General features: G+C 39.3%; 1 protein-coding gene across 8 annotated transcripts in view; it reads right to left on the reverse strand.

The window, feature by feature from the left end:
• The window catches only part of dab1a (DAB adaptor protein 1a), a 76,814-nt gene that overhangs the window by 19,106 nt on the left and 43,299 nt on the right, over positions 1-14,409 (reverse strand). For all 8 annotated transcript variants that reach the window (XM_086161732.1, XM_086161729.1, XM_086161730.1 and 5 more), the window contains 4 exons: positions 13,592-13,731; positions 10,747-10,845; positions 3,317-3,448; positions 103-222 (listed from right to left, as the gene is read on the reverse strand). In XM_086161732.1, coding sequence (XP_086017858.1) covers positions 103-222; positions 3,317-3,448; positions 10,747-10,845; positions 13,592-13,606 — 366 coding nt within the window. In that variant the 5' untranslated portion in view covers positions 13,607-13,731. The remainder of the gene's footprint in view (positions 1-102; positions 223-3,316; positions 3,449-10,746; positions 10,846-13,591; positions 13,732-14,409) is intronic.

Here is a 14,409-nt window from a genome sequence, read left to right on the forward strand (position 1 = left end):
TAGACGTTATTTTCAAACTTGTTAAGAGCCTCGGATGAGGCTAATCACTCTTGTGGCAGATGATTAAGACGCAAACTGTTAGCAGACGGCCAATGAGTGTACCTGGTAGACTGCCTGCTCACACTGCTTGTCTTTCTGTGCCTTCTTCTCCAGTTCCTCTCTCTGCTTTATCTCATAGATGAGCTGGAATAAGTCCCGCAGGTCCAGGATCACAGGTTCAGCCTAGGAAGAATATGACACATTAAGCATCCATTAAGACACCCACACATGCACCCACAGCCACGCCAACACCAACATCTACTGCCAAACTCACACACAACTCCACACACAAGCACATATTACTGTCTCTTTAATGATGGCGTATTAGCAAGTTGTCGTAATCCTGACTTTATGGCACGAGACCATCACTAGCCACATATAACCACAGCCAATTGAATCTGGCTCCTTATTGTCACATTTTCTGACATGGAAAACCATCACACACACAAATGGTTAACCACTTAGATGACATGAAGACTGTCCTAGTTCTGAAACCATTTTAAATTCTTCAGCTCCAACTAGGCATTCTGAATCATGATTTCTGTTCTGTGCAGTGACAAAGCTCTCACACTTGGTTTTTGGTGACAGATTTTTTTTTCTTTTCTGTGCAACCACTCAGTTTAATACGGACAGGATCCTGCATTGTCAATGAATCATTTCAGTGTTGATTCCATATTTTGGAAGGAAATACATTTTTTGTGAGCAGGGCCCTGCAAGACACAAATTGACTAGTCATGCAATGATCCTCTGTATACTAAGCTGCACGAACACTATCTACTTTATTTTTCAACCAGGCCTGGTTCAAAAAGTCACCAAGTTTCCTTGTCATAGAAGCAAAAGCAGTAACGGGTTGCCAGAGTCAAAACTTATTTAAACTACTGTCACAGGGTAATGAGAAATAGTCATACAGTAGAATAGTGTTTCTGACCTGATCAATTATTGACTTGAGCATTGTAAAGTGCACACAGAGTTCAGGATCTAAACACCGCCTTGCACAAAGCAGCGCTATTTTAGTGTTGTCTTTGTGAGAGATGTTCTCAGCTGCATATTTATCATGACAGACACAGCGGGGCAAATGGCTGCTCCTGCTGAGCCCAACGGTGAAACACGGTGTCACTCTGTCACATTCAGGCACTTTGAAAACAACTATAATCTCAATCTCTGCTTGACATCTCACTTATGGTCTTTTCTCATCATATCTCAGGTGTAAGTGTCATCGGAATCAGGATGTTAATTGGTTATTTTCAATTTTTGAAATAGATTGCTTGGAGAATTTATGCCCGGGTTTATAGGACTCCCAATTCAGACAATGCTTGCATGTGTTATGGTCAAAAAAAAATATCTATGTTGAGATGTTTCTTGCTGACATCTACAAATTAGGATGTTCAAATGCAGGAACACTTCTGACTCTCCAGGAATCTATTGCTATTTAGGATTTTTTTTACACAATTTAAAATCAATTTCATCGACCTGCTTGTTATTCAGCATTTTAAAAACTAAAAGAGAGCGGTGAAATTAACCCCTCAAATCACAGGTTGGTGGTTTGCCCCTCTTCTCTGTATGTTGAAATACCCTTGGGCAAGACACTGCAGGGCAGCTGTGCTACCATCGGTGTGTGGGTCGGTGTATATATGTACATATAGGTACACACACACACACACACACACACACACACACACACACACACACACACACAGACATACACACACACACACACACACACATACACACATATATATATATATGTATGTAAATATATGTGTGTGTGGATATATATATGTACACATACATATACATACATATATATATATATATACACACACACACATATATATACATAAACACATATGTATATACACATATACACATACACATACACACATACATACATACGCACACACATACACATACACATACACACATACATACATACATACACACACATATACATATATTTATTCTTTTATTCTTAACTTTGTGAATGTATCACAAAGGTGAAGCCTTCAAGAAGTTAGTACTTTAGAGAAAGAAAAACTCATAGTGTTAGTCATAGCTTAACCTAAAAAAATAAATCTATTATACAGCTGAAAAGAGGATGCCACTCAGTTGAAAACAATGGTCTGGGCCAAGTCCAAAAGAAGCTTTTAAATTATCTTTGGCCTTCCCAAAAATTGCAATAAAGAGAAGCTGACACAAAAAAACAAACACTTTCATATTCATGACAATGCTGTCTGCCTTTCCAATCAACCAAGATGTGCTGAGTGACTCACTATAGGATCACTATCGATCCTGTCCTGCATAAAGGGTTCTCTGAATAAAAATATGATTTTCCTGTGCTAACTACTTTGTAATGCACTCTGAAATTGTGCAATACTGAAAAAAACCTGGAGAGATGGGCTTCTCGATGACGACAAAGACACTCACTTAATCACATCGAAATGGTTTCGTTCTAGTTACAGTCTCAGCCAAGAGCTCCTCACTTGCAACCCTTCTTATTGACGTCAAGATAATAGTCTGAGAAATAGTGATAGCTGCCCCGGACCAGAAAACAGGGGACAAATATAAGTGTGACCTTTTCTTGGGTACATATCAGGAAAATGACAGCTCAGCTGAATGATGAGAACTTAGCCTTTTGCTACACCCCTTGGCAGGGTAGCATTTGTTGAGAAACAATTTTGTGAGCATGAGTCTGGTTGATATGGCATGCCAGTATGTGTTTGACAGTGTTTATCCGTCTAAGTAAAAGGGCCACGGTTCATGGCCTGAGGAGGATGGATATGCCATTAAAGCTGGTGACACACCCTCAAACTCTCATCGACTCACTATAGGAAATCAATACGCCTACAGAGTGAGCCAGCTGAATCCAGACTAAACAAGCTGGGTACACTGACACAACACTAGCCGCTGCAATCATAACCAGAGGGGCTCAATATTATAGAGTATCTAGCTTCTGTACTGAACACTTGCACAAACAGAATCACACACCTACACACTAAAACACACATACACACACACACACAGAAAAAATGAAGCTCTATGTAAACAGTCATTTGATGAACAATACACATGAGGTGCTGTTTAAAGGTGCTTGTCTAAATGTCAAGAGCTTCGTGCTTTTGAACACAGATCACAGTAACAAATCATTCATTAAATTCAACATGATGAATACAAACATGTATCAAGCACTTGCTAAGCGGACACTTACACGCACACGAGCACATGCACTGACACATGTAAAATCTCACACTTCTGTTTCTTGGACAAAACAAACACTGACCGATTGTGCAGTCTTGATGGCCACAAAGCGATGGTTCCCTTCCTTCCCACAGACGTAGCCAAAGGCTCTGTGGTCAGTGATGTCCTTGGCAATGTAGGAGATCTCATGAACAGCATGATGATGTTGGAGGACCTAAAGGAGACCATGACATATTTTGAAACTCTTGTTTTGAAAGAATATAGCATTTTTGTGAGTTTTTTTTAAAGCAAATGAAAGCACGCATTTTTTTCTGAAGAGGGCGGTCATTCATTTTGCTATGTGCTTTGTATTTTACTATGTCATTCATTAATTGTCTATATTGTTTATCCTGCACACAAGGGGGTGCAGGAGCCATTTCCTTGGAGTTTGGCTATGCCCTCACCACTCAGTCAGAAACCCATGCATAGAGACAATCATTTCCCCTGAGGTACACAACTATTGACAATTAACCTATGGCATGTTTTTAGTTAGTTAGTTGGAAGACACTAGGGACCCTGAGACCCTATACAGGCTCATGGAAAAGTCCACACAGAAAGGTAAAAGTCAATCTCTGATGGAATTTGAACTGGGAACCTTCTTGCTGTGAGGCTGGTATGGATCAAGGTGGTACAGAGAAGAGGCACAAAAAGACACTCATTCAAATAAATAAATTATAAAAATGCAGCATAGGACTTATCAAAATACCAGTGCATTTTTCCAAAAGCATTAACCCTCTCAGGCTCAAATTAAGTTGTAGTTGCAGGAAAAATCTGATATATGGCTGTCGCAAATCTGCAACATCTGCCTGGAGAAGGTTAACCTGCTCGAAGCAAAAAAAAGGAAAAAAAATAAAATCCCTGCGTGTGCACAGTGAAACAAACACTCTCAGATGGGGTGCCATGTATCCTGTGTTAAACTGTTTCTTGATCCCCTGACCTCGCCAATGTAACTTCGGTGGGAAGTGCCAAGCTGGCATCGCCCGTGGCAGATGGCACTGTTTTGTCTGAGGACAGAGCGGTATCAGTGACAATCACAGCTCTGCAAGCTTTTGACTTGATCACTTCATCTGTACCCTCACTCACACACACATGCAAAAATGCACACACAGTTCACAAAAAAAAGGCAGCCCTCTGTTGAGTAAGACAAAAAGGTTTTTTTTAATTTATTTGTTTCTATTATCATTGCCAACTGTATGCTCGGAACAGAGGCACACAGTCAACATAATGACTAAATAGCCCTTGAGTGCATGCTAGGGGTTAAACCCCAACTCATCAGTAGCTAAACACACTCTTTGAAGCAATTCCATAAGGAATGCATGGGGGAGCATACTGGCATCAATTTAACATGAGAACACTGGCACACACACACATCCGCATGTGCATACACACAGGAAGCGCAGAAAAAAAGATCATTGTATGAGCCATGTCTTCCAAATGTAATAATTAGAGTAACAGTTGTTGTTATAACCACTGATTGACCTGAAATTGACAGTCAAGGCAACACATGCACACTCACAAAACACACACAGAGCTCATCTGCAGAGGTTGCTGACTTATCTCTAGGTAGGTTGGTGAGGTGACAAAGAGGGAACTATATAAATCCTAGTAGCATCCTCAAGAAAACTACTATTTGTGAATTTGAATCACATTTTTGCCTAATCCTTACATTTCAGATTATGTAAATCGCCAGTTTTCCAATCGCCATGTGACAGTTATCTACATAATGTATTACATGAAAAAGATTATACATCAGTCCTTACAACTGCATGTTGTGATACTGAGAGAATGGAAGCATCAAAACAACCGTTGGTATCAGACTCAGCAAAAATAACAAAAGGTGCAGCACAAAAGATGATTATGGGGACACAGACTCTAAAAATGATCTGTGTTCACTGAGAAATAACAATTAAAGCTATCAAAGATATTGTTGATCAATCCTTCATTGATATTCACTTAATCGGGTCATATTGGATGGTGACCTTCGACTTTCAGGATGTTGCTCTACATCCCTGAAGTGATAATTTTACTAAGGCTTAAATGGGTATTTCATTAAAAAAAAGTCTAAATATTTTTAAATTTGACAGTTTGAAATGAAAGATTTTGGGATGTATAGATTTCCTTTATCAACTGAAAACTGACGGCCTTTTCAAAAATACTATAGACATCCAACTCCCTTGGCAGTTGGTGTTGTAGAAAAGCACAATTATTTTTTAAGATTGATGCTGCATAATTGTACACAATTGTATCATTTCTCTAAAAAGAAGAGCTTGAATGAAATGGCATTGCGTACCAAAGAGCTGCTGGGACGCTTCAGTTTTTCACTGTTGGAAAGAAAGCATTTCTGTCACTTACTCAATGGTGAGGCCTTCATGTAACCCTGTTGCCTATGACAACAACTGTGGGCACAACTGAATTTCCCCTGAGAGGGGTTTTTGAAAGTGTTAAAAAAAAAGGTGAAGAGCACTAATTAAAATATTTACTTTAGTATTCAGCATATGATTCAAGTTGTTTGGCCTTTACTGCAAAAAAAAAGGACAAATAAATCTGTTATATAGCAGACTGGATAGGAACCCGACTGGATGTTGTGGGTGTAAGCCCAAATAAAGTAATTCAGTTCACTGACAAATGAAAAATGATACATTAAATCAGTAACAGGGTGAGAATAAGCTGGGTGAAATTTTCTTTTTTTATTTTCTTTATTCACAAAGCCTTTTATTTTTAAGACAATGTATTTGTATCTGTGCAATTGTAAAGCAACCAAAATCCCCATAAAAATAAGGATATCACAATTTGTTCTCCATGGCTGCTATCAGAGTGGATAATATCATACTTTTTTTTAATGTTGGCTTTGGCTTAACGGGACATCACCCGAGGCCCTAACCTTTATTTTATGGCAGCAGATACTGTCAACAGGGAAAACCATTTCTGGCATGACGAAACGCCCCAAAACGAACTTAGCTATGATTTTTAAGTATCTGTCACTGTATCTCATCAGGTTACCCAAATGTCTGTAGTATTCAATTATTTTAAATGGAAAATGCAAAATGGGAGCTGATCAACATCTGCATAATTGTTTGCAAAGCATGTGATTAAATTCAGGCAATTAAAAAAATGCATTGTAGAAGGACTAAAGGACGTACTAATGGCAGATCACATCCAAAAAAGTACAGGAAAACAAAACTTTGATGCTAGCATTACTGCATAAAATGCTGCCTTGATGCTTATGTGTTGTATTCAGACTCTCCTTAAGTCTCTAATGGCTAAGTAACCTAAAAAGACATCAGCCTGTGCATTCACAAATAAGACAAGCTCCTGCTGAAGGAAATGAAGGGGATTCAAGAGTTGCTTGGCCGGACAAGGCAGGACAAGATCAACAACAAATCAAGCTTCCTGCGAACGTGCACACAGCTTGGGGCTGAGCAGATACAGAGGACGACTCCGCTTAATGCATGATGTAAATGACACCTTTTAAAGTGAGATTTACATATCGGGGGCTTTCGGAGAACCGGACTATTCCAGAAAAGCAGTGAAATACACTAGTAATGTCTCACTATCTCTGATACACATAGTGTCTCAGCGGTCTGTGGGCTGCATGTCCCTCAGCAGTTTATTGCCACAAGATAATTCCTGTTACGGTGGAAACATGGGGGGAAAGGAAAAGCCAAACAATACTGTTTGCCTCCTCCCTGTGGTTCATATCACTGCACTGGAGGGAAGACATCTTAAGAGGCTGTCCGGCCTCCCGGACTGGGATTAGAAGTTAGCTTTGGGGTCTCATTTGTTCCTGACAAAAAAATAACATTGTTGTGATTACGCATACGGAGGAACCCGTTGCCTCGATTTCCGTGTCAGTAAATTTTACGGACATCGGTGTGAGTCTGTACTGCCGGCGATCAGACCCCGTCGATCAGATTTTTGACCCCTTCCCCCTGTTTCCAGCTCACTACCAATGTAACATTTTGTAAGGAAAAGGCATTATATTTTCTAAAGCACTTGCTTGCATGGGTCTGTAATTTTAACCTGACAAATCACCCGAGGGAAAATCCAAGACAAACATTTCCCCTTTTAATAGGCACCTTCAATTCAAACTGTCTTTCAGATTTCAGTGTAGTTTACACAGCAAAGTTAATTTAAACCAGTTTTAATGACCGTGCCTACCTTGTTTATAGGGCGCCTGCAACTGATGCTATTAATTGTCTTTGGTTCTGGCACACAGCAATGACAACAGTGTTATGTCTGATTTGATTGTGGTTGATGTTGGAAATTCAATCCAGCTACCAGATTAATTACATCTCCAGCTTGCTTACGTGACCACAGGTTGTGATTGAGTGTCATTTCACCATGGCTGCCCACAGCACTGCATATGGTGAGAAACTAAGAAATCGAAAACAGTTTTGGCACTGAGGAGCACTGATTGGTTTTTCTTCATATTACTCACTCATGCTGATAATCCTTAGATCATTTATTTTTTGACTAAAGAAACCAACGTTATATTTATGTAAACCATCTATTGCCCATCTGTTTTATCTTTCAGTTAATGAGTTTTTCAAAAACCTTTCTTGAGGGAAGCCAAAGTGTGTGTCAAATGTCCTGTCATTAAATGTAATGTAACTTTCAGCAAGTGTACCCTCGACTTCCAAGTACCATCGATGCCTGCAACAATACTTTTCATTTAAAATAGTTTTTTTGCCCTTTCTGTTGTCTGAACAGGACAAATTTGATCAAACTGATTTCATTCCCTGAGGGAGCAGAAGGCCAGCAGGCGAAGGCCTTAACTCTTATGAGGTCTTGCGCAGATGTGGTGCAGCGGCCCTGAGGCAAGTGACAAGAATGGCTTTGGAGACTTGCATGTAAGCATGTCTATGTCCGCGCATGTTGGTGTGAGTATGTGTTGTGAAGCACTGAATGAGAGGCTGACAAAAAAAGAGACACGCTGTTCTGCCCTTTCTTAGATTAATGTCTCTCTTCTTCTCCTCTGTCTCAAGCACCACCTCCCTCCATCTGGGCGACCTTCCCTGCTCCAAGAGAGTGGCCATCCATCCATTCCCACAGCCATACATCCTTCCACCCATCTGGCTGACTGATGCACAGGAAGGGAATGAGACTGTCAAGATCCCTGAACCTCAGCAGAATCATTCTCCCTCTCTCCCTCTCTCCCTCCCTAGCCATTAGGAATGGTTGAAAGACTGATAGTAAGGACAGCATATCTCTATAGTTAATATTAATGTGCAGAGACAGAGGACAAGGTCTCCCTGTAGAGAGCTTCACTTTGACATATGCTTACTGATTCACCACCTATCCCTCTAACTCTGTTTAAGTCTGTCTCTGTCCCACCCATCCATCCTTCTACCGGCTGTTTCTTCTCTACTTTTCTTTCCCTTTGACTCTAGCTCCCTCTCTATTTGCACTTTCTATTTATCCCTCTCTGTCTGTTGGTGGAGAGTTTGAAGCATCAAGGTAGGGTAAAGAGACAAAGAGAAATGGCAAAACCTCTCTCAAGGCGATGACTTTGGCTTCATGCAATATGACTGGAGGCCAATGGTTACTATGCATATCTGTCTCCATTTTTCTGCCTCTCTCTCTCTCTCTCTCACACACACACACACACACACACACACACACACACACACACAGTGCCAGTCACATAAAATCACAAGCTTACCATGCCAGTGAGAAGCAGAGCACCAAGCTTCATGTGCAGTGACACCAAATTCACAATCAAACTCTCTTTCAGACAGACTGTCACACACACTGACACTGTCAACTCCCATCTAATATTTAAACAATATCTCACCAGATAGCTTATTGTGTGTTAGAAAAATATTTTTTTGACCCAAATTGTACACTAATAAGACGCAAGCGTCTTAAAATGCATTTCAATTTAATGTGATGTTACATTTTTCATTGTTGACACAAACAGAAGGGGAAATTGGTATGTTTAGAAAGGCTTTCCTCCAAGAATATAGAGTATTCTAGGGAATATACATATTTCATCTGTTGGTCAAGGATACAGTGGCAGTCCATTTAGAGGAGAAAGTTTAAAAGGAAATACAGCATTTATTGAATGAATCCATGGTTTGTCTGCCTATACAGTATATTCTATTAACTTGGATAATAATTCTGGTATTTTTACACCTGGGTAACAATTTACCAATCTTTTGTTGTCGAAATGGTTAATAGGAAGAATGATTTTTGAACCATTCAAATACTGAGCAATGACTGGGAAAGCACCAAAAATCCGCAACAAGCTCTTCAACCTTCAACCTTTTTTTGAAGAAAGAGTGAAATTAATTCTGAAATTCAGGGCATAATATTGACAGAAATGAAGATGCATCTAATGCAAAGTAATCTCGCATAAATCTTAGGTAAGGTGGGGTAGTTTAAAAAAGAAAAAACAAACACACATTTTCAAATGGCACTTTCAAGCTGTGGGTATTTACAGCAACATACTATAAGTGACATTTGGTGGTTAGATGAATCCATTCCGTCATTCATTATTTATACTGCTTATCCTGCAGTCAGGGTTGGGGTGAGGGTGGTGGTGGGGTGGAACCTATACCAATTGTCATTGGGCGAGAGGAGGGGTCAGGTCACCAGTCCATCACAGGGCCACATAGAAAATATACGACCATTCAGTCTTTGGCCAATTACTCTTCTGCATGTTTTTGGCAAGTGGGAGGAAACTGGAGAACCAAAACGACACCCACGCAAACACGGGACCTACTTACTGTGAGGCTGAAGTGCTAACCATTGTCCCAATGTGCAATAATAATAAAATTATATATATATACTTATTATTTTTATTTCTTGCATCTTCTAAACAGCATGGGGCATATCTGATTTTCCTTTGGACAGAGAGAGACAGACAGACAGAGGAAATGGGGTATATCTCCTTAGGTATATTTTTAAAAAAGTTTTCAAATAATATTAATATAGTAATATGCTCCCTACACAGCATTTTATAGTTGACTAAAGAGTTTCGGAACTGAATCCAATTCCAAATTTTTTTTTTTCTCCCTGTTAATTATTTAGACCCTAGAAAACTGGAATTTCTTCGAATCTCTGCAATGTAAATGTTTCTCAACAGTGCCGGTGAAACAAACCTCTATTTACTATCGTACCGGATTTATGATGCAAAAAAACACAGTAGTAAGCGACAGCAATTGCTATCATTAGAGGTGAACTAAGAAGAAAAACAAGATCGGATTCATTCAACCTGTAAAGCAGCTGTGTACAATGGAAAAAGGCTAAATTCAGGAGCGTAAAACAAAATCAGTGTTGTTGTTGTTTGCGAAAAGGCAGACAATGGAATAGCCATGTTCTCTTATCTACTGAGGCCTTGTTCTCAAGGTTTCAATTAGGCCCTCCTGATTTCCCCAGGGGTACTTTCTTCTCATGGAGATGCCTCATTAACACAGAACACACACATACGCACACACAGAAGCTCAAAGTCACATTTGTTTTTGAGCTTACCCCTGACTTCTCATCAAAGATCTTGATCCCTCCAAAGGAAACAGTGAGGAACACCCTCTGTTTGTGTTCTCCTTTAGACCGTGCTGCTGCAGCTATACCCTGAGGGCAGAGGGATACACAGATAGGCAGAAATGTTTGATACTACAATGTGCAATGCAGGTATTATATTCCCTGACGAGGATAAAGCTCTTACAACTGTCACGTTGAGAGACCTTGCTCTCTATAAGGCTTTTCCATGTTTGACTAGATGCTTATCTTTAATAGCCAGCTCCAAGAGAATGTGAATTTTTTTTGTCGGACTCAGCACAACTTTAAACAGGTTTTAGTCTTCCAACTAAAAATGAGAACCCATTTCTTTGCAATTTCCTGGATAACAGTGCTTATGATAAATCTTCTGAAATCATTAACACTTCCTGAGTCATTCACCTTTAAAACAAAAGGAAATAAAAAACAACATAATTTAAAGGTGTACACATATGGTCAGGGTTTGAGTTTTGGTTTATGTATTCATAAACCATTTTTCAGACGGCCAGCATCTTTTTTAATTAAGGTATATATATTATTATTAGTATTAAGAGTTGATTTGTTGGGCCTGATCAGATATCAATCTATTATTCCAATATGACCAAAGATTACTAGTTTTACACACTTTAATTATTAACCTTAACAGTGTAAAGTCAACCTTAGTGAAGAATAAAATCTCTATTTATCTTTTAATGATTTGAGGAATATCATTCATTTCACATGTAAATTGCAATTGATTATGTGAGTTAAAAAATGGCAGACAAAAACTCAACTCATTACAATGGAAAGAGAGGAAACATTTGTCGATATTGCTGGAACAAAGAGAACAAATAAAGTTGTGTACATATAGTAAATGTACAGTGACTCTTGTAAACATTACTACAACATAATTTGCATGTCTCTGTGTTAATGTGTATGCATTAAAGCAAATATTCAATATTGAGTTTTCTTTAGCTGCACAGCTGATTGCACAGTGTTATATTTTGCTGAGTTGAAAAAACATTAAGGGATATGCAGAAGACAAGGTAGGTACAACAAAAGGCTCAATAGCAATGCCCCATGAAAACATATCTGCTTGAGTTCCATGAATGTACAATGACATTGATGATTTATAACCCTATAAGTGTATCTAATGGTAGAACTTCCCCTTCTCATTCACCCCATCGCCATTTGCATAGGTGAGTCAGACAAGTGGCAGAAAGGAGAGGCTCGAAATTGGGTGAATTGAGGGATCTGGCGGAAGGGAGGGATGGGTAGAATTAAAGGAGAGGTGGAGGGATCAGAGAAAAAGAGTTGATGGATTTCCTGTCCGAATAAATGAGGAGGTGGGACACAGTTTGATCAATGAGCTGTCTATCCTCTCCTCACTCTTCCACACCTCAGCTGGATAGAGTTTTCACTCCACATAAACAAAACCTTACTCAAGCTAAACATATATATTTTTTCAAATTTAAATATCTCCGGCAGAATTTGGACCCTGTGTGTTATGGGACAATCAATAATGAATAACGCACTCATCACACTGAGTGTGATTTCAAAACTGTCTCAGCACACAGGCTGTGAAGACATTTTATCATTCCCTACCATAATATATTCCTTAAAATGTTTTTTCCTATTTTCATGCAAGAATAACATATTTCACTATATGGCTTGTTTGAGGCTATAATTTATATCTACAGTATGTCTTTTCTCTTCATCCTCTCTCACTAATCATCCAAATTATTCTCCTCCTATGTGCCTTCTCTACCCTGTTAACTACCCCATCTGTCTCCCTCTCCCTCTAATTGTTTCTGTCCTTGCAAAGAGACATTCACCCCGACCCTCTCTCTCATCCGTATGGCGAACCTTCCCACTTCCTCCAGCACTGATGATCGCTTTAATGCATCTTCTTCCTCAGTGGACAAATGTATCGAAGAAAATGCGACAAACTTTACATGAAAGTGCATACACACAGGCACAGTTAAGCTCCTACATACATAATTAAACGATGAATATAGAATATGCATGATGTTAGAGAAGTATTTATGGGGTAACAACTGTATTGCGCACTGATATTCAGTAGTTTATTTTTTTTTGTAGGTCAGTGAACTTGGTGTCGCTTAAGGCACTCATATTATTACTGGGTGTTATTTAACATGCTGAAAAAAATAGAGCTTACAGAAGTATTTAGGGATGCTATACGTACTACAGAAAGTTTGGCAAATTGCATTAATCTTGACTTAACCATGCTAACTAGTAAAGATCTCACTCTGCTTGCCTGACCCAAAAAGAAATGTTACCCATGATTTGCTGTGGACTTTGCCATGATCCACCTGCCACTGTTGATCCTGTATGTATTTTTTTGAAACATATGTGAGAGCAGTTGGGGAAGCAGTTGAAAGTTAAGCAAAAATCACTGAAAAAGAACTGCATTTAAAAAGGAAGGATGAAAAATAGTATATTGTGAGTGATTTCTGACAACAGGGTAGGACATAGGTGTTTCTAAAATATTATTTGACAAAAGGAATTCTTTCTCTACTATATTTTTTAACTAAATACTGTTCTTAAAATATAATATGTAATCAAATGTAATAATGCATTTAAATAACTGCCATACATATTCCATATCAGTTGTTTACCTCTTCAGAAGCAATTATAATGACATTTTTGGGAAACAGGGGTATATTCTGTTATATATCGTAACACTTCATGGAACCAAACCATGATAAAAGTCGTGGTGTCCAGCCCTTGCAGTAAACTGAAATGCAAGCATTTTTTTTATTTTTATTTGAATTTATGTCAAGGATCAGAGAAACATAATGACGATAAAGAACCTGCTTACCTTGAGCTTCATCATTGAGTCCTGGCAGAGTTTGTCTCCACGGGCTGCAGTGACCTCATCAATGCCGATGAGCTTCGCCTTGTAACGGATGCCATCACCCTTAAAACGCCGGATCAGAGACGCCTCACTGCGATCCTGCCCTGCAGACACATACACACCCATCGAAAAACACACATATACTCCCCCCTCACCCCACACGCACACACTTTGTAGTCTACGATAGATCATACAATGAAGGAGTTCCGACTCAGACCTCTGCTTTCACCTCGGGATCATCAATCTCATGCATCAGAAAACTCATACGCTAATCTAACAAGAAAAAAAGCATAAGTCAATGTTATGTTGTTAGCAGCATGTTGCAATGTGACCGAATCAGACTGACGTGTCTAAACAATGACCTATGCCATCATAGGAATGACACAAGTCAATAGGATCAGACACATGATTCAATGAATTTCCATGGTATTAAGATTTATATTATGACTACGCTTCTCTCTCTCTCTCTCGCTATTTTTCTTGCAAAGTAATGGTGTGACATTTGGCTCTTGTGTCTGCTGCCACCCCAAGTTCCCCGCTTTGCCCTGACCCTGCATTGTGTATGATATTGTCAACATTGTGTGGATGCATTGGTGAGCATCAGTGGAGGCACTTGACGGTGCCGACCTTCCTTTTGTACATGGAGTTTCTATGTTATCTCCTGAAGATGTGACTAACAACCTCCTCTTCATAGCACACACACACAATAGAGAACACTGAGAGAACGGCCACTCATAAGGCTGAAGTTGCTCTCTCATTCATAGATTTCCTAAGATTCTGGG

This window comes from Fistularia commersonii, chromosome 16 (assembly GCF_037954325.1).
Source record: "Fistularia commersonii isolate RoL2024-O1a breed Wild chromosome 16, RoL_Fcom_v1.0, whole genome shotgun sequence".
Taxonomy (NCBI): Eukaryota; Metazoa; Chordata; class Actinopteri; order Syngnathiformes; family Fistulariidae; genus Fistularia; species Fistularia commersonii.